This window comes from Gorilla gorilla, chromosome 9 (genome assembly GCF_029281585.2).
Source record: "Gorilla gorilla gorilla isolate KB3781 chromosome 9, NHGRI_mGorGor1-v2.1_pri, whole genome shotgun sequence".
Classification (NCBI taxonomy): Eukaryota; Metazoa; Chordata; class Mammalia; order Primates; family Hominidae; genus Gorilla; species Gorilla gorilla.
The window spans coordinates 16,048,969-16,070,725 of record NC_073233.2 but is presented as its reverse complement, the minus strand read 5'-3'; the positions used below and the strand labels follow the sequence as shown (position 1 = coordinate 16,070,725).

The window sequence follows — 21,757 nt, the reverse complement described above, 5'->3', positions numbered from 1 at the left end:
AGCTACTCGGGAAGCTGAGGCAGGAGAATTGCTTGAACCAGGGAGTCAGAGATTGCAGTGAGCAGAAATCACACCACTGCACTCCAGCCTGGGTGACAGAGCAAGACAAGACTCCGTCTCAAAAAAAAAAGATGTGAGGCCTTTAGGTGGTGATTAAGCCAAGAGAGCGGAACTCTCGCAAATGGGATCAATGACCTTATAAAAGAGGTTGAAGGGAGGGAGTTCCCTAGTCTCTTTTGCCCTTCTGCCATGTGAGGATACAGCAACAAGGAAACATCTTGGGAGCAGACAGCAAGCCATCACCAGACACTCAATCTGCTAGCATCTTGATCTTGGACTTTCCAGTATCCAGAACTGTGATAAATAAATTTATATTATTTATAAATTACCTAGTCTGTGGTATTTTGCTGCAGTATCAGGACTAGGTGAAACAAGGCTCCTGCTAGAAAGCACCAGTAAAATTAGAAAATGAAAAGATCATCGTAGAACTATAAAGTTGATAAAATTAACTCCTCTGAGCCACCCACAAAGCATGCTTTCCCATACCTCTTTAAAAAGCCACCCTATGGAGGTTGTGGCAGGCCGAGATGGTGCTACTGCACTCCAGCCTGGGCACAGAGCGAGACTCCATCTCAAAAAAAAAAAAAAAAGTCACCCTAATGGACAACAAAGTCCCCCAATTTGGGACAGCCTCCTTAGAGTCCAGCCCCCCAGTGAAATATTGCACAAATGTCTTTTAAGAAGGTAAATGATTTGTGAGGAGATTTAACTCCAGCAAACTTCTTTATCTTTCTCACTACTCTGCAAGTTCCTTAAAGAGAGGGTCTGTATTTTAGCCATCTGTGCAATACATATTTTAGCCATCTGTGAATACCAAAACCTAATGAAGTATCTAATGAGAGAGCTGTTCAACAAATGTTTGCTAAATTAGTCCCATTTAAGAATTTCCAAGAATTTTTTTCTTTTTTTAAATTTCATTTTGCTACTCTACCATCTTCATCTAGATCTGGGTCTTTGCATTTATTTTACTATACTACCATGTTTCTAGAAGAATTTTTAATTGGAATCTCTAGTTCAGATCACTTTCAGAGTGAAAAACAATGCCTCCATTAGTTCTTAACACCACCAGAACTAGCCAAGCATAACTCATCTGGCCTGAGATCTAGTAGAGAAGTCCAGTTCCTTAAAATTCAAGTATAGACTTCTGAGAAAAGGACACAATAAGAATTAACAAGCAGGTGGGAGAGAAGGCTCTATAACAGAAGAGGGGGCTCTGAGCTCCTTGACTATCACCTCCTTAGAAGTTTAATTTAGTACACTCATCTCCAAGAGAAAATGTGAAGTCACAGTGTGCATTCAAAGTGGTGACAAAGACCACAAATCTGGCTGGACGCAGTGGCTCATGCCCATAATCTCAACACTGGGAGGCTGAGGCAGGAGGATCACTTGAGGTCAGGAGTTTGGGACCAGCCCAGGCAACATAACAAGACCCTGTCTCTATGAAAAATATAAAAATTAGCAAGGCATGGTGGCGCACACCTGCAATCCCAACTGCTCAGCAGGCTGAGGTGGGAGGACCACTTGAGCCTAGGAGTTCAAGGTTGCAGTGAGCCATAATAGCACCACTGCACTCCAGCCTGGGTGACAGTGTAAGACCCTGTCTCAAAAAGAAAAATTTTTTAATTTAAGAAAGATCACAAATCTGAAGTCATTAAAACATACAGAAATCAAAAATATGTAAAATAAAATTAAAAATAAAAGAATGAAAAAAAATCACAAATGTGAGGTTTCCCTCGGCTGCCCCACCTTCTCACCAACCTGACCCCGCATGGTCCCTAAAATATGACTTCTATCCCTATCAATCTCTTGAAATTGCTTTTCTAAATGGATTCTGAGGTAGACACAGAGATGCACCACTCAGATGCCCCCTCAAGTAGGTAACTGCTACCCAGCTACAAGGACTGTGTTAAGCTGATAGCCTCCAGCTACTTTCAGGGTCCCCGTGACAGAGCGAGGTGGTAGGATCACTTTTCCTCAATGTGGGAGTCCCATAAGGGGCAATCTTTGCTTCAGAGCTCCTGGTTTTGCCAAATCCATATGATGGTTTGACAGTTCCTTTTCCCAATTTCATTTCCTCTCTCCCACCCCACAGGTAACACTTTTGTATTCCTAACACTGTCTTAACATCGGCTTCCTGGAGAACCCATGCTGGGACAGATACCTTCTGGCCAAGTCACTCTCCCAAAGGTCTGGCAGTTGGCAGTCTGAATCACCCCCTCCTCTTAGACGTTTTTGGTCCCTGACATACCATTTTCTTTTCTTTTCTTTTTTTTTCTTTTTTTTTTTGAGACAGGGTCTTGCTCTGTTACTCAGGCTGGAGTGCAGTAGCTCGATCTGGGCTCACCACAGGCTCGACCTCCTGGGCTCAAGCAATTCTCCCACCTCAGCCACCATCCCCCACCCCTCACCCCCAGCAGCTGGGACTACAGGCACCTGCCATCACACCCAGCTAATTTTTCTATTTTTTGTAGAAACAGGTTTCACCATGTTGTCCAGGCTGGTCTCAAACTCCTGAGTTCAAGCCATCCACCTGCCTCAGCCTCACAAGTGCTGGAATTACAGGCATGCGCCAGCGTACCCAGCCCAGACAGAATAGTTTCTTCTAAGTTCTTCAAAGGTAAATTTATGCAGTCACATCCATCATCCCTCATTCTCCCAATCTGGTCATTTCCCAAAGATCAATTTTCAACCCTGAGTTCTACTTTAATTTCTTCTTAGAAAGTGCTTTTGACCAGGCACAGTGGCTCACACCTATAATCCCAGCACTTTAGGAGGCCAAGGCAGGTGATCACTTCAGGCCAGGAGTTTGAGACCAGCCTGCCAACATGGCAAAAACCCCGTATCTACTAAAAACATAAAAATTAGCTGGGTGTGGTGGCACATGCCTGTAATCCCAGCTACTTGGGAGGCTGAGGCATGAGAATCACTTGAACCCGGGAGGCGGAGGTTGCAGTGAGCACAGATTGTGTCACTGCACTCCTGCGTGGGCAACACAGGAAGACCCTGTCTCAAAAAAAATAAAAAATAAAAATAAACACAAGACATTCTGTGTTTATGAATCAAAAGACTTAAATTTTTTCAAATTTTATATTTTATAAATCTAAACATTTATAAAAAGAAAAAAAAATGATTTTATTCTGACAACCTTAAGTCATCTCTATTCAAATGATTCATAGCTCTCTTTCTGATCTTAACCTCTCCAATAAGCTCTGGTTTATATCACTAAACAATACTAGAGATTTCTATTCTAAATCTGCCTCACGTCCAAAAGATCCAAATGAGATTTCATCACTTTTCTCCCCAAAATAGGTTTGCCACCCTGATTCTGACTTTGGTATCACCGTTGCCTTAACAAAACTGTGGTCTCTTCTTATATCTCTTTTTCATATAGTTTGTCCACCTTCTGGATCTAATTCAGCCCCAGCCAATGCCAACTCCTGTCTCTACTGCGTGAGCCGCTCTGTCACCTTCAGGCTAACCAAGCAGAGAGTGTGAGGCTGGGGAAACAAGGGCTCCTCCCCTCACCTCCCAGTACAAGGTCCCATTCTCCCCTCTCAGGCCCTGTCAAAGAGTTGCTGCAGAGCAACTACTCCTCAGGATATAACCATGGTAAACACATCAGGCTACAAGGTTCAGTTAGAAGGCTAAACCTCAAAGAGCATGTCTGCCACCCTACATTTTACAAATGAGGAAACTGAAGCCCAGCAAAGAGAAGTGATTTCCCATTACCACACAAGTAATGGAGTACAGGTAACTCTCCTTACTCCCCAACTCCTCTCTCTCTCAACACTTTTCATGTTCCTCTAAAGGTTTTACTTTCTGAATCTTTCATCATAGTATTCTCACAGGGGAATTTCATACATCCTTTTCAAGTTAGTGACAAATGTCTCCTCCTCTAGGAAGCATTCTCTGAGCTAACTCCTCATGTCCTCACCCCAAGCTAAATAGGTTCCCTTCCTCTGCATTCTGCCTTCTGTATCTCACTGTATTTGAATTGCCAGTTTGCTCATCTGTATCACTCACAAGATTTTAAGCTCTACAAGGGGAGGGTACATATCTGTTTTAATTTCCATAGCTACCACTACTGACCCACACTCACCAACTTACCCAGACTTCATAGCACCCCACTAACCAGTCCCCCAATCTCCAGCCTCTCACCTTTAGTCATTAAACCTTAATCATCAGAATAATTTAAAAACCGTATCTCTGCCATATATCTACCTAAAAACTTTAAGTGACTTACCCTCTTTACAGGGTCAATTCTGAACTAATTCTAACACAGACTGTCAGTCAATAAACATATATTAGCCATATATTCTGTGCAAAAACATTCAATGACATCTAAAATGTAGCCCCATCTCTCTTTAAATCCTAATTCTCCACTATGCATTAAAACAAACCTTCTACTCCACTTACAGTATTTCCTTTCTGCTCAAATACTCCAAGTTGAGGCTCTTGCTCTTAATTTACAGTGCTGCCACCATATTTGTCACCTTTCTGCAATTATACTGGACAAGATCTGCCCCATTCTCTCAAGACCTTGAGAGCTTGTCTGAAGGTTCTAGCAGGTAAGCACAGCTACTCATATACCCTTGACCGAAGACTGGTCCTCCTCTATCGAGGATGGTCGTTCTCTTTGACTGAGCACACAGCACTGGGAGGGACGCACATGGAGTGGTGAGGGAGGAAGGGGACAACCACCTAGCCAGCCAGATCAGCGAAATCAACCCTGGTGATCAATGGGGTGACAGAAATCACAGCCAGATCACCCTCACATTCGCCATTCCCTCAAGAAATAGCTGAAGTACTATCTCCTTCATGAAACTTTGTCTGCAACTGTCTATATCCTTTTCTCTATTTGCCATGGAAATATACCACAAACCACATATGAAATTTAGAATTTTTAAAGCCTCATTTTTAAAAAAGTAAAAGGGAATAGGTAATATTAACTTAAATACTATATCCAAAATATTGTAATTTAAACATGTAATCAGTATTTTTAAAAATGCCTGCAATCCCAGCACTTCAGGAGGCTGAGGCGGGTGGATCACGTGAGGTCAGGAGTTCGACACCAGCCTGGCCAACATGGTGAAACCCTTTCTCTACTAAAAACACAAAAATTATCCAGGCGTGGTGGCGGGCACCTGTAATACCATCTATTCAGGAGGCTGAGGCAGGAGAATCACTTGAACCCAGGAGGCGGAGGTTGCAGTAAGCCAAGATCATGCCATTATATTCCAGCCTGGGCGACAAGAGCGAAACTCCATCTCAAAATAAATAAATAAATAACGAGATATGTTACTCTTGTTTTGGTACTAAGTCTTTGAAATCCAATGCATATTTTATACTTAAAGTACATTTCAACTCAGGCTCATGAATTTTCAAGCAGTCAACAGCCAAACGTGGCTACTGGCTAACACTGGATGGCACAGCTTAGAGTGGTCATCTTCTGCACACTCTAGAACTTGCTTATATATTGCGTCGTTGTGATCATTTCATGTATTATCTTCTTGACTACATCACACAATCCTCAACTTAAGGGACAAGGCTGCATGTTTTTCTCTTCCCAGGGTGCCTAACAAAAAGTGTTCAGTAGACTGAAACCTTCAAATTCATATAATGTTTTATACATTAGTTTTCTTCAACATCATTGTTTGGTAGAAAATAAGAAAGAATTTCTGCTGTCACATATAAAGGTTGTGAGCTCTATTATAATCTTAAAATATAAAAAGCAGGCCACGTACAGTGGCTCATGCCTGTAATCCCAGCACTTTGGGAGGCTGAGGCAGGCGGATCACAAGGTCAGGAGATCAAGACCATCCTGGCTAACATGGTGAAACCCTGTCTCTACTGAAAATACAAAAAGAATTGCCAGGCGTGGTGGCGGGCACCTGTAGTCCCAGCTACTCGGGAGGCTAAGGCAGGAGAATAGTGTGAACTTAGGAGGCGGAGCTTGCAGTGAGCTGAGATCGCACCACCACACTCCAGCCTGGGCAACAGAGCAAGACTCTGTCTCAAAAATAAATAAATAAATAAATAAAAATATAAAAAATAAAAAGCAAAGGAAGCTTCCCAAAGTCACCCAGGTAAAGGACCTCAGAATTCCAATGTAGTCTGATCTACTAATTGTCTGCTGTCCTATTACCTAACAGTGTTTCTCAAATCATCACTGAAGACGATCACTGAGACTGGAGTCAGTTGCTCATCAAGCTACAAGGTTCAGTTAGAAGGCTAAATTTCAGGATAACAGCCAGCTAGCTGAGTATCCATCACCCTAGGAACTGAAAGAATTGATGGGGATGTGCTGCCTGCCAAGGCTGACACGCCCCATCCTTCCAGAGCTGTCTGTAGAGTGGAATGTAATACCTTCCAACACTGTCCATATGACCAGAACAACTTTCATCCTAACTAGCGTCACTTCTGGCTGATACACTATGCCCACATAACACCATTCTCCTCCTTCAAATCAAATGTTGTAAAGCTAATTATTCCTAAAGAAGCAAAAGGTACAGAAAACAGAAGAGTCTTAAGATCAAAAAAATTAGTTTTTCTAATATTGCAGAAATCTCTCCTCAACCGCAAGATCTCCTTATATGAAATTCAAGTATACACACAGATTTCCATTTAAATATCTCTCCCTCAACTGCTGAAAACTGCAGTTTCCAGTAGACACAGATTTTGAGTTTAAAGAAAAGGAACACGAAGGTAGGATGAGAAGAAGGAAATGAAGCAGAAAGTAGAGCAGGAAAAATAGTTTCATGAAACGCAGCCTTGGGGAAGAAAAAGGAAGCTGAGGCAAGGATCTACCTTAGGCTTGTGTTGTGGGAGGGGAACAAGGACATGCCTAAGAGGGACTAAGGAAGCGAGAGAGAGTGCTAATGTGCTAATAATCACCACTGATGGGACTAAGGTTCTATAACCCTCACGGTGGGAAGGAATGAGAAATACCTATTGAGTGACGGCATGCTGAGTACCTGGGAGAAGGTCGCCTAAAGCCTCTTCTGTCTCTAGCTTTGTTACTATGTACCTCTGGGACTGTGATGAGACCCCAAAGGAAATACAAAATGGAGATCAGAGAGGTTAAGAACTCTGAGTCCTAAGATCAGAAATGTACTATTAAGATGGAAGGTCAAATACCAAAAAAAAAAAAAAAAAAAAAAAAAAAACACCTCACAGTTTACATGTTATTTTCGATAAAAGTACATGTATTTCCCAAAAAAAAAAAAAACACAAAAATGTCCAAGTTATCTCACTGAAAAGTTTCTAGCAAGTAAGGAATAGAAACTAGAAATAATCCAACATTCATTATCCTATTTTAAGATATCTAAATGTGTAATTTTCTCTTTATTTAGAGAGCTGCCTTTACTATTTTATTTTGGTTATATCTACATAAAAAATATTTACAAAGACTTTAGGCTGGGTGCAGTGGCTCATGCCTGTAATCCCAGCACTTTAATAGGCTGACTCAAGACTCTGATCCCCAACCTATTTTAAAAATTGTTTTTGTTCCTCAATAGAACCTTTTACCATAGAGGTTAGCAGAAACACAACACAAAAGATTAGGAAGGGAATACTATACATGCCAAGTTCACAAAAGAATTAACTACATTTGTATATTGTGTTCCACAAATAAAAACCCTGTCTCATAATTTGCTTCATTTATTTTTTCAACTTACCAATAGCCTGGCTGAATTACCTTTGTAACTAGCAAGTAAAATTTTTTTAGGCTAAATGTCTGTATGGGAACAGAAAACACGGTATGATTCATAAGATATCCAAACCAATTGTGAGGCAAAAGATAAAAAAACTAAAAAAAGATTTTAGTTGAAAATCTATCATTGAGAAAATAATAAAGATTTAAACTATCCATGTTGTTCATCAAAATTTTTTTCATTTAGATCTACACCAGAGTTGTAAATTCTTTTATTTCAAAAAGGTACAATAAATTTTTTTAAAGCTGTATTTCTAAAAACAACAGGATAAAAATGCACAGACAATGAGTTCATTTCAAGACATTTCCAGCGCTGACATGTAATTCACCCTGCAACCATAACTGCAAAGTAAAGCTATAACAGAGGTTGCAAAAAATATCACTAGATTTTGCTATATTTAAGAGGAAAACATTTACTAAACGATAAGGGTATTAATTTTAAGCTTCATTTTGATCTCTCAAAGGAACAGAAGAAGCTAGAAATAATGGTTACCTCCAGGACAGGGGACTAATATGGGCCAAGGGTTAAGGGAAACTTACTTTTCATTTTTGTAAATACCCTTTAGAATTTTATAAAATTTATATGTGTCTATATGAGATATTTAAAAAGTTTCTTTTTAATATACATGTTTAAATAATAACCTTTTTTCTTAGAATTGCATGTACTGTATTTCTAAGTAAGACTGGAGATTTAGCATCTTTCAGCAAGACCACTGAAATTCTAAATAATTTTTTTAAAAAATTGTTAGCACCAGTAGAGGAGAAATAATTATTGCCTCTACTTCAAATAAGATGCCCTATTCCTATTTCCATTATGACTTCTGCAAATTTATACCATAATTTAAAAGTAACAATGTCTGTTTCAGGTGCCACATTAATAAGGTTTATTAATATTAGAGAGTACAGAATCCACATACGAATAGCTCTCATTAAAAAAAAAAAAAGAGAGAAATACAGTTGGCCCTCCGTATCCCTCGGTTCTGCATCTGTGTGTTCAAGCAAGTGTGGACTGAAAACATTCCCCTTAAAAACTGCATCTGGGCCAGGCACAGTGGCTCACGGCTGTAATCCCAGCACTTTGGGAGGCCGAGGCAGGCGGATCACGAGGTCAGGAGGCCGAGACCATCCTGCCTAACATGGTGACACCCCGTCTCTGCTAAAAAAATACAAAAAAAATTAGCCGGGCGTGGTGGCAGGCGCCTGTAATCCCAGCTACTGAGGAGGCTGAGGCAGGAGAATGGCGTAAACCCAGGAGGCGGAGCTTGCAGTAAGCCGAGATTGCGCCACTGCACTCCAGCCTGGGCAACAGAGCAAGACTCCGTCTCAAAAAAAAAAAAAAAACAACTGCATCTGTACTTAACATGGGCAAACTTTTCTTCCTGTCATTATTCCTTAAACAATGTAACTTAACAACTATTTACACAGCATTTATATTGCATTAGGTATTATAAGTAATCTAGAGATAATTTAAAGTATAAAGAAAGATATACATAAGTTATATGCAAATATTATGCCATTTTATATAAGAGTCTTGAGCATCCTAGGATTTTGGTATCTGCAGGGAGTCCTGGAACCAATCCCCCAAGGATACCAAGGGACAAACTGTACAAACAAAAGAAGAGCACCAAAACCAAACCAAGGGGAAAAAATGGTGGAAAAAATGTCTAACGTTGAATTCAACTACATTTACTCAGCTACCTATGTGCACCTAGCACCTTCCTATAAACAAAACCCCTTTCCATCTCTCTCAATACAGTTTTCAGTCTACCATCAGTTATCACAGAATATACTAAAATTGCAATCAAAACAGATAATACAGTCTTAAACTATACGGTTTGTTCTAAGAAAGGACTATTCATGAATACAAGTTTAAAAGCAAGTAGAAAATGTGTTTCTGGAAGTCTGTTTCCCCACTATTAGCCTACTGTTATCTACTTCAGCTGCTGAAAAGCAAGTAAATCTTTGCTTAAGAAAAAGCTCAAAACAATCACTTAGTGTTCCTGGTTAGTTCAGTCTGAAAAACCAAGTAACACCAAATCAACATGACAATCAGTTGTCTTTTAACAATCCAATTGCAAATCAAGTTAACGGAGCTGATGACTTCAATGAACGTGCACAGGATGGGTGCAGAGATAAAGGCCTACGTACTCTCAACTCAGGTGGGGAGCCAGTCAAGTTACAACTGGAGCCAGAGAGACAGAGCTCCCCGGTAGAAGGCGCACAGATTGCCAGGAAGATGCCCAGTGAGATTACAGGGAATGCAGGAGAAGGAAGGAGAAAAAAAATCAAGGTAAGGAAAGGGAAGCAGACAGAAGTGGTTCCCTTTTTGGGGAGAGGGGTGGTGTGCGGAGGAGGGCTTAAAGATTCGAGAAAACCTACTGACCTGCAATGACCTTATTTATGGCTATAAATATATATAATATATATATAATATAAAACAGTTGTTTTAACAAGAAAACATTACTGTGACTAGACAACCAGCAAACATCTGTTTCTATTGTAGTTTATGTAAGCCATAAGAGGTCTTTCTCCCTTTCTCCCTTTCCCTCCCTCTGTCCCTCCCTCCTCCCTCCTCTCTCTCTCTCTCTCTCTCTCTCTCTCTCTCTCTCGCTCCCTCTCTCTCTCTCTTTCTTTCTTTTTCTTTGGATACAAGGTCTCACTCTGTTTCCCAGGCTGGAGTGCAGTGGCACAATCATAGCTCACTCCAGCCTCCATCTCCTGAGTTCAGGCCATCTCCTGTCTCAGCTACAGAAGGAACTTGGACTACAGGCATGTGCCACCATACCTCTCTAACTTTTTTAATTTCTTGTCTTACTATGTTGCAAAGGCTGGTCTCAAACTCCTGGGCTCAAGTGATCCATTTGCCTCAGTCTCCAAAAGTGCTAGCATTACAGGCATGAGCCACTGCACCTGGCCTAGGAGTGGCTTCTATTTTTTAAATTTTAAATTTTTTTTTTTTTTTTTTGAGACGGAGTCTCGCTCTGTCACCCAGGCTGGAGGGCAGTAGCATAATCTCCGCTCACTGCAAGCTCTGCCTCCCGGGTTCACACCATTCTCCTGCCTCAGCCTCCCGAGTAGCTGGGACTACAGCCGCCCGCCACCCCGCCCAGCTAATTTCTTTTTTTGTATTTTTGGTAGAGAAGGGGTTTCACCGTGTTAGCCAGGATGGTCTCCATCTCCTGACCTCGTGATCCGCCCGCCTCGGCCTCCCAAAGTGCTGGGATTACAGGCGTGAGCCACCGCACCTGGCCTATTTATTTACTTTGGGACAAAGTCTTGCTCTGTCACCCAGGCTGCAATACAGTGGCACTATCTCAGCTCACTGAAACCTCCTCCTCCTGAGTAGCTGGGACCACAGGTGCCCACCACCATGTCCAGCTAATTTTTTAATTTTTTGTAGAGATAAAGTCTCACTATATTTTCCAGGCTGTTTTCAAACTCCTGGCTTCAAGCAATCCTCCTGCCTCAGCTTTCCAAAGTTCTGGGATTATAGTCATGAGCCACTGCACCCAGCTTCCCAAGGGTTTTTCTTAAATCTGTGTTCTATAGTTCGATTTTATTGATAAGTTTGACAAAAGTCTGTCTGCAACATGTGATATTACAAGACAGAGATATACATAGATAAATATATATAGGTTTTCATCCATGGTCCCTGGCTCATAACGCCATAGCCCTTGTTATAATGTTGGGGTACTTTAGGTCTCAGAAGCAGGTCTCAGAAAACAGAATCTCGGCCAGGTGCAGTGGCTCACACCTGTAATCCCAGCATTTTGGGAGGCCGAGGCGGGCAGATCACTTGAGGTCAAGAGTTTGAGACCAGCCTGGCCAACACGGCGAAACTCGGTCTCTACTAAAACATACAAAAATTAGCCGGGTATGGTGGCATACACCTGTAACACCAGCTACTTGGGAGGCTGAGGTAGGAGAATCGCTTCAACCCAGGAGGCAGAGCTTGCAGTGAGCCAAGATCATGCCATTGCATTCCAGCCTGGGCGACAGAGCGGGATTCCATCTCAAACAAACAAACAAACAAATAAATAAATGAAAAAAGAAAACAGATCTCTCCCTCTCTGACCTTCTGCCCTTTTTTCGCCTGCTCCTTTTTCTCCCCAAGGCAGGCCGTAGAAACTAAAAATATAATCTCATCTCCCCCAACCTTTCTATCTTGGAGCTGGCCATAAAGAAATTCTCTGACCTTCCTTGTCTAACTGAAGGCCACAAGGCCTTCATTTCAGAAGGGGTCCTCCCCCATACCCTGGAGGAAAGAAAGCTACACAGAGAGACCAAGAAGAATCTGAACAGACAATCCTTGCTGGATTTTCCCACTCAGTCTATTAATATTAGATCATACCCTTTTTTGTCTAATCACATTTCTGCATGGTTGTCTGTACTTTAATCATGACTATCCAATAAAGTCTCCATAAGAGACGGAAGAGGACAGGGTTTGAGGAGCTCCCAGAGAGCTGAACATGTAGAGGCTTAAAGGAAGGTTAATGAGAACTCATTCATGTACCAGGAGGGCAGTGCACCCCAACTCCATGATGATAGAAGTTCCTCACCCTGTGTCTCTCTTCATCTGTCTATTTGTATCCTTTAAAATATCTTCTGTAATAAATCAGTAAACATGTCGCCCTGAGTTCTGTGAGCCACTCTAGCAAAGTAATTGAACCCAAAGACGGGGTCACGGAGAATCCAACTTGAAGCTGGTCCATCAGAAGTTCCAGAGGCCCAGATTTGCAACTGGTAGGAAGGAGGAGGACCGTCTTGTGGGACTGAGCCCTCAAACTGTGCGATCTGACACTCTGTGGGATCTGACACTGTCTCCAGGTAGATAGTGTTGGAATTGAACTGGAGGATACCCAGCTGGTGTCCACTGCAGAATTGATTGCTTACTTGTGTGGGGAGAAACCTCCACACATTTGGTCACCAGAAATCTTCTGTGTTGATTGTTATTGTGGTGTGAGAGCAGAGAAAAAAAGTTTGTGTGTTGTTTCCACTGACATACTATTAAAATGATATCTAATTATGTTGTTAATTTTTCTTCAGATTTTGCTTCAAAATTTACTTGGATCATTTTTCTTTTACTTAATAATATGCTATTTGTTAAAAATTAGGTATATAAATAAGCTTTGTCTGTACTACACTGGGGGCCCTCAAGGCCAATATTTACTAATTATAGCAATGACTCAAGCACATTTATCTAAACGAATACCATTCTACAAAGTAATCTTCTTAAAAATGAAAGATACAGGCTGGATGTAGTGGCTCATACCTGTAATCCTAACACTTGTAGGTGGATGGACTGCTTGAGCCCAGGAGTTTGAGACCAGCCTAAGCAGCAAAGTGAGACCCTGTCTCTACAAAAAAAAAAAAAAAAAATTAGCCAGGTGTGGTGGCATACACCCGTAGTCCCAGCTACTCAGGAGGCTGAGGTGGGAGGATCACTTCAGCATGGAGGTCATGGGTATGGTGAGCTATGATCGTGCCACTGCACTCCAGCCTGAGTGACAGAGTGAGACCCTGTCTCAAAATAAATAAATAAATTTTTTAAAATAAGTAAAAAATACATTTATTCCACAGATGATGTCAATATTCCAAGCTTTTCATAATTTCTCTTTAGAGAAGAAATAAGAAGTTTATGGGACATGGAAAGGAAGAACCAACCTGATTACTTTACAGTCTCATATATATATATACACACATACATATGTATATATTTATATATATTTAAATATTATATTATTTATAAATATTATTTTAAATTATATTTAAATTACATTTAAATTATATTATATTATAATTATATTTAAATTATTTAATTATATTATATTTTATACTATAAAATATATTATATAAAATATATTATTAAAATGTTTTATATATTATATAAAATATATAAAAATATATAACATACAAAATATATTATATATTATAAAATATAATTAAATTATATTATATTTAAATTATATTTAAATTATAAATATAATTTATTTTATATAAATATATTTATATTTATATATAAATATATTTATATATTTATATTTATATATAAATATATATATATTTATATTTATATATAAATATATATATTTATATTTATATATAAATATATATATATTTATATTTATATATAAATATATATATTTATATTTATATATAAATATATATATTTATATTTATATATAAATATATATATTTATATTTATATATAAATATATATATTTATATTTATATATAAATATATATATTTATATTTATATATAAATATATTTATATACTTATATAAATATATTTATATATTTATATACTTATATAAATATATTTATATATTTATATATATATATATTTATATATTTATATATATAAATATATTTATATATTTATATATATATATTTATATATTTATATATATAAATATATTTATATATTTATATATATAAATATATTTATATATTTATATTTATATATATAAATATATTTATATATTTATATATTTATATATATAAATGTATTTATATATTTATATATTTATATATATAAATGTATTTATATATTTATATATTTATATATATAAATGTATTTATATATTTATATATTTATATATATAAATATATTTATATATTTATATATAAATATTTTTATATATTTATATATTTATATATATAAATATTTTTATATATTTATATATAAATATTTTTATATATTTATATATAAATATTTTTATATATTTATATATAAATATTTTTATATATTTATATATAAATATTTTTATATATTTATATATAAATATTTTTATATATTTATATATAAATATATTTTTATATATTTATATATAAATATTTTTACATATAAATAAATATATTTATATATTTTTATATATTTAGATATAAATATATTTTTATATATATACACAATAATAGGCCGGGCATGGTGGCTCACGCCTGTACTCCCAGCACTTTGGGAGGCCGAGGTGGGCGGATCACAAGGTCAGGAATTGGAGACCAGCCTGGCTAACACGGTGAAACCCCGTCTCTACTAAAAATATAAAAAATTAGCCAGGTGTGGTGGCGGGCGCCTGTAGTCCCAGCTACTCGGGAGGCTGAGGCAGGAGAATGGCATGAACCCGGGAGGTGGAGGTTGCAGTGAGCCGAGATGGCGCCACTGCGCTCCAGCCTGGGCGATAGAGTGAGACTCCGCCTCAGAAAAAATAAATAAATGAAAATAAAAACAATAATAAAAAATTAACTCTCAAAGGTATGAGACCATGTTTTCCTTAAAAGTTTTCTCCCTCAGCTCCCGCGTTGCCCCAAAGGGGTTCTTATCTCTGATTTCTGGTCCTCTGCTTTTCTTGTTCCTCTCATCATCTACCATAGCCATTCCCCAAGACTGTCAATGGCTCTTTTCTCCTCTTTTTCCAAGCTTCAACTACCAAATTCCTTACTGACAACCCCAAATTTTCCCAGGAATATCATCTCCAGCTGAACATACACCCATCAAGGACCTCAAAAAAATAAATAAATAAAACAAAAAAAAACTTTTCGTGTTCAAAACTGTATCACAGCATAAACAGCTCCTTCTTGTGGCTTTTCCATTTCTATTAAAACCCACTTCTATTAAAAACCATTATTAAAAAAATCAAAACCACTACTATACATCTGGTCAACTGTAGTTGACATTTGAGACATTTCTGAATCTGTCCTTTCCCGTCCTCCTCCCACCCAATCATGGGTCAAGGCTCATACCTTGACCCACCATTTCCCTCTTGTCCATCTTCACTGTCTCTAGTCCCTATTACCTCTTATCAGGGCTATTGCAATGGTTTCTGTTATCTTCCCAATCCACTCTAGCCAGCACATCTGCTATGTCGCCCCAGCTGGAGTACAGGGTGAGATATCGGCTCACTGCAACCTCCGCCTCCCAGGTTCAAGTGATTCTCCTGCCTCAGCTCCCAAGTAGCTTGGACTACAGGTGCGTGCCACCACACCCAGCTAATTTTTATATTTTTAGTAGAGACAGGGTTTCGCCATGTTGGCCACACTAGTCTTGAACTCCTGACCTCAGATAATCCACTCACCTCAGCCTCCCAAAGTGCTGGGATTACAGGCGTGAGCCACTGCACCTGGCAAGTAACTTTCTAAAGTGCAATTCTGATCACAACTCATCATCCTCTGAAAACCTGGGGGGCCCCTGGCATACACCTAATTTGTCTGGCAATCAAAGCTTTCTATGCATTAACCCCAATCTATTTCTGTAGCTTTATCACGAGCAATAACTCTCTCTCATACACACACAGGAACACACATGTGTATGTTCTACACTCCAATCAAAGTAAGTTACACAGAAGTCCCCATAAATACCTGATTCATTCCCATCTCTTGCAGTAGTTCAGTGTTCCCTAGCGATAACAGCAATCAATAAATATCCATTAAATAAATAAATTAGGCTGGGCGTGGTCGCTCATGCCCGTAATCCCAGCACTTTGGGCGACCGAGGCAGGTGGATCACTTGAGGTCAGGAGTTTGAGACGAGCCTGGCCAACATGGTGAAACCCTGTCTCCACTAAAAATACAAAAATTAGCTAGACATAGTGGTGCACATCTGTAGTCCCAGCTACTCGGGAAGCTGAAGCAGAAGAATCTCTTGAACCAGGGAGGTGGAGGTTGCCACTGTACTCAACCCTGGGCAACAGAGCAAGACTCCGTCTCAAAAAACTAAGTAATTAATTAATTAATAGAATGGGCTTAATCTTCCCCCATTCCTACATAATCACATCCTAACTTCCTTCGGAGTTCATTTCAAAGAAGCTTTTTTCATAAAGCAATCACACCAGTGAGAAGAAATCGCTTCTTCCTTTAAAATCTCATGGCTCCATATCTTCTGTCACACTCAGTATCTTCAACCCAATATTTCTGTTTCTTACCTTCACCACCAGACTTTATGTTTTTTAAGGATCAGTAATTGTCTGAGTAATATAATCTCTATCTGGAGAGAGAGAGTGCCTTCTTTAATGGTCATTTAGCCTTTTAATTTGCCTACCAAAGTTTAAACTCTTTGAAGGCAAAGATTCATATTTGTTTCTTTTCTCTCTGCCTTTCACCACCATATCCCTTATCTAGTGAATATATCCATTCTCTGTGTCAAAAGTTGAAGATAACTCAAAAAGGCAAGTATCAAAAATATTTTAGAATACCCATATAGCTTTCCAAAGCAACACATTTTAACCATCATTTTGGATACATAATTATTAGTCTGCTGTTTAACAAATTAATTATTTGACATTTCCTCCAAGGAGATATTAACTCTTAAGAGCCTAAAAATACTAATCTTCTTATTAAATTAGCATTGTACCTTACACATAGTAGACTTACAGAAGGTTACTGTATGAGTGAATGAATCAATCAACAAATTAAGGCAAAAACTCTACTCCCAGCCAACAGAACACAGAACTAGGGTCAAACACAAAAGGAGACCTAAATAAAAATGTTTAAATATTTTCAATTCTACGAACACTGGCAAGATGAACAGAACTGAACCAATCCCAAAGTCTCATACAGACAAGAGAGAGACAAAATACAATTGCACAGTTGCATTATCAACATACTGTGGGTGAAATCTATGAACTGGGATTTAACACTTCCTGCCAAGATGCTTTTCCTATAAGCAGCCATAAAGACAATTTTGAATAAAGTATCATCAAAGTAATCCAAAAAATCTCATTTATGCCGTCAACTGGAAGAGAAGAAAATGAAGAAACCATTGGCTTTAAAGTGTGAAAATAGGCCAGGCATGGCGGCTCACGCCTATAATCCCAATGCTTTGGGAGGCCAAGGCGGGTGGATCACCTGAGGTCAGGAGTTCGAGACGAGCCCAGCCAACATGGTGAAACCCCATCTCTACTAAAAATACAAAAATTAGCCAGGTGTGGTAGTGGGCACCTGTAATCCCAGCTATTTGGGAGGCTGAGGCAGGAGAATCGCTTGAACCCAGGAAGCGGAGGTTGCAGTGAGCCAAGATCGCACCACTGCACTCCAGCCTGGGTGATAGAGCGACACTCCGTCTCAAAAAAAATAAAAATTACAACAGTAATAGTAATAAAGTGTGAAAATAGGATGGGTGCAGTGGCTCGTGCCTGTAATCCCAGCATTTTGAGAGGCTGAGGCAGGCATATAATCTGAGCTCAGGAATTAAAGACCAGCCTGGGCAAATGGCAAAACTCCATCTCTACAAAAAGTACAAACATTAGCTGGGCATAGTGGCCTGTGCCTGTAGTCCCATCTACTTGGGAGTCTGAAGTGGGAGGACTGCTTGAGCCCAGGAGGTTGAGGCTGCATTGAGCCATGATCGTGCCACCGCACTCCAGCCTGGGCAACAAAAAGACCTTGTCTCCAAAAAAAGAGAAAAAGAATTATAAAGAGTTGGCTGGACAAGGTGGCTCATATCTGAATACTAGCACTTTAGAAGGCCGAGGCGGGCGGATGTCTTTGAGCTCAGGAGTTCAACACCAGCCTGGACAACATGACAAAACCCTATGTCTACAAAAAAATACAAAAATGAACTGAGCATGGTGGCTCATGCCTGTGAGCCTAGCTACTTGGGAGGTGGAGGCTGGAGGATCGCTTGAGCCAGGAAGTGGAGGTTGCAGTGAGCCAAGATAGCGCAACTGCACTCCAGCCTGGGTGACACAGCAAGACCCTGTCTCTCTCTCTCTCTCTCTCTCTCTCTCTCTCTCACACACACACACACACAGAAGTGTGAAAATCTGGGTTCTAGATTAGCTACTACTTACAACTGTGACTTTGGACAAATCACTAAACGTATCATTGCGGTTGCTCACACCTGTAATCCTAGCACTTTTGGAGGCCAAGCTGGGCAAATTGCCTGAGCTCAGGAGTTCGAGACCAGCCTGGGCAATACAATGAAACCCCATCTCTACTAAAACATACACACAAAAAATTAGTCAGGCATGGCAGCGGGCACCTGTAGTCCCAGCACTTTGCGGGGCCAAGGCGGGCAGATCACGAGGTCAGGAGTTTGAGAACACCCTGGCCAATATGGTGAAACCCCATCTCTACTAAAAATACAAAAATTAGCCAGGCTTGGTGGCATGCACCTGTAGTCCCAGCTACTCGGGAGGCTGAGGCAGGAGAATCGCTTGAACCCGGGAGGCAGAGGTTGCAGTGAGCCGAGATCACACCACTGCACTCTAGCCTGGGTGACAGAGCGCAACTCCGGCTCAAAAAAAAAAAAAAAAAAAAAATTAAGAGGTCATCTGGGAATATCTGGAAAAAAAGAATAAAATTTTCTTCTCCTCTTAAGATCTTTAAAAGAGAAATGATGGTTGAAAGCAAAAAATTTAATATTGTCTGATGGGGATTTCAATGTATGTAGATTAATAAATATGACAATTACAACATAAAGCAGTGAGAGTAAAGGGACCTATATGGTGATTAAGTTTTCTACATTCTCCTTAAAGTGGTAAAATATTAACTCTAAGTACACTATGAAAAGTTAGGGATGGATATTCTAACTCCTAGAGCAAGTACTAAAAAAACCTACATGAAGAAGTATAGTAAAAAACTCTATTAAAATGGAATATGGGCCAGGCACAGTGGGTCACACTTGTAATCCTAGCACTTCATGAAACCAAGGAGGGCAGATCACCTGAGCTCAGGAGTTCAAGACCAGCCTGGCCAACATGGTGAAACCCCGTTTTTACTAAAAATACAAAAATTAGCTAGGTGTGGTGACGCACACCTGCAATCCCAGCTACTTGGGAGGCTGAGGCACAAGAATCTCTAGAACCTAGGAGACAGAGGTTGCAGTGAGCCAAGATCACACCACTGCACTCCAGCCTGAGCAACAGAGCAAGACTGTGTCTCACAAAAAAAAAAAACAAAAAAAACTAAAGCATATTCAAATAATCCCAAAGATGGAAGAAAAGGAGAGGAAAAACAAAAAAAAGCAGAAACCAAATTATAATAAAATGGTAGCCCTAAATCAAACCATATCAATAATTACATTAAATGTAAATGGCCTAAATATACCAATTAAAAGACAGAGATTGTCAGAATGAATAAAAAAGTAAGACCCAGCTACATCTATTTATTAAAAACTTACTTTAAATAAAATGGCATAGGTAAGTTAAAAGTAAAAATAAAAGTAAAATGTAGACCTACTCATAACTCCTCCGAACTGGAAATAACACAAATTCTCAAGGATGCATGGCTAAAAACTACCATACATCCATGCAATAGAATATTACTTAGCAATTTAAAAAATTATTGGTACACACAACAAAATGGATTAATCTCTAAGGCATTATGCTGGGTAAAAGAAATCAGTTTCAACAGTTACAAACTATATGACTCCATTTACATGGCACTTCGGAAAAGGTAAAACTATAGCAATTAGGAAAGATCAGTGGTTGCTGACAGTTGGGATGGAGGCAGGGCAACATCAGGGAGTTTTTTAGGATGAGGGAACTGAGGAAGCCATGGTTGTGGTGATAGTTATATAAATCTATACATATGTTGAAATTCATAGAACTGTACACCAAAAGTCAATTTTACTGTATGTTAATATTTAAAAATAAAGTAAAATAAAAATTACGTGGATGATCTCCATGGACCCTTCCAGACTATGATTCTATCAGTGAGAAAAAGAAAGGAGAGGCAAAAGGAAGACAAAGAGAATGTTAAGTCCTACTGGCATAAAAGCCACTACTCATAAGAACCTGATTACTGTACAAAAATATACAAAACAAACCCAATCTTCAGAATTTATTCCCAGAAGGGGCTAAGAAAACCAGACATTCGGATCTAAAATATGTATATTTTTAAATGCCTATGAATAGCTTTTCTTGTCTGTTTCTATATTTTATACTTTGAAGAAGCTGCCAATTTATGCTGGCTGAATGCCAATTTCCCTGCTTGGGGTTACTCAATTTACAAGCATCCCTTTATTTATACCCTATACTCTAGGGTCTCTGGCAGTCACAATAACGACTCTGAAAAAGCAGTCGCTTTTGCAGGGTGCCAGAAAGATCAGCGCTCCTCACCCGGAACTAAGGTCCCTGTGGGACACAGTACACCCCGTCCACTAGTTCCAAACTTAAAAGACGCTGGGCGGAAGGTCTTCCCAAGGCAAAAAGCCTCCCAAAGGAGGAGGACCCTGGAGGCCGGGCTTCGGGGCATTTCTGCGTCTCCGGACTGCCCTGTCGCCTCCGGGGCAGCTAGCCGTTTTGAGGACTGTCCTGGTGTGGGGCTGTGGGCTGCAGAAGGTTCTGCCCAGCGACCTTGGGCAAGTCCCTTCCTCTCCTGGAGTAAGAGGAAAATTCTGGGAAGGCTGTGTAAGGGAGCTTCCCATTGCCGCCTCAGAATCCACTTTCTGCCCTCCGCTCTCCAACGCCAAGAAGGAATCACACTTGCCCCTCACAGACTTCACCCCAGCCTTATGCCCGCCACCCTTCCCAGTCCCTGGGAGACCCGCGGGAACTAACACATCCAACCGAGGGCATGGCCCAAAGGCAAGGGGGAGGCAGTAAACACCAAATCCCGGTCTCAGACCCACTCGGCCCCAAGCGGGCCTACCGGGCGCATTCCGACCCGCCCCGCCCTGCGGTTACGGCCCGCCAGGTCCCGCTTCCACCCAAGGGAAGTACAGAGCGCGCCGGGGAGGGTCGGGTGGGGGGCCGGGTCAGGAGGCGCCCACCTTGAGCTGGGACTTGGAGACCTTGCCGCTGTGGTCCTGGTCCAGTGCGGTGAAGGCGTGCCAGATGGCTTTGAGCAGCTCCTCCTTCAAGCTCCCCATGGCCGCGGCCCTGCTGCCCCGCCAACCCCTCCTGCCCAGCCAGCCCCTGCGCGCCTCGGACGCCCCTCAACCTCCGCAGCCGCAGCCCGCCGCGCAGTCACCTGACCCGCCAGGCCCCGCCCCCGCCAGGCCCCGCCCTGCTGCCGGCGCCGGTCCGGTGCCGCGCCCACAGCCGCC

At 40.2% G+C, this 21,757-nt stretch overlaps 1 protein-coding gene across 1 annotated transcript in view; it reads right to left on the bottom strand.

Annotated features, from left to right (window-relative positions):
• SWAP70 (switching B cell complex subunit SWAP70) overlaps nucleotides 1-21,718 on the bottom strand; it is an 87,685-nt gene extending 65,967 nt beyond the window's left edge. The window contains exon 1 of the mRNA XM_004050682.5: nucleotides 21,482-21,718. Within this exon, the coding sequence (XP_004050730.1) occupies nucleotides 21,482-21,580 (99 nt within the window). The 5' untranslated portion in view covers nucleotides 21,581-21,718. The remainder of the gene's footprint in view (nucleotides 1-21,481) is intronic.
• Between the last annotated feature and the right edge of the window lie 39 nt (nucleotides 21,719-21,757).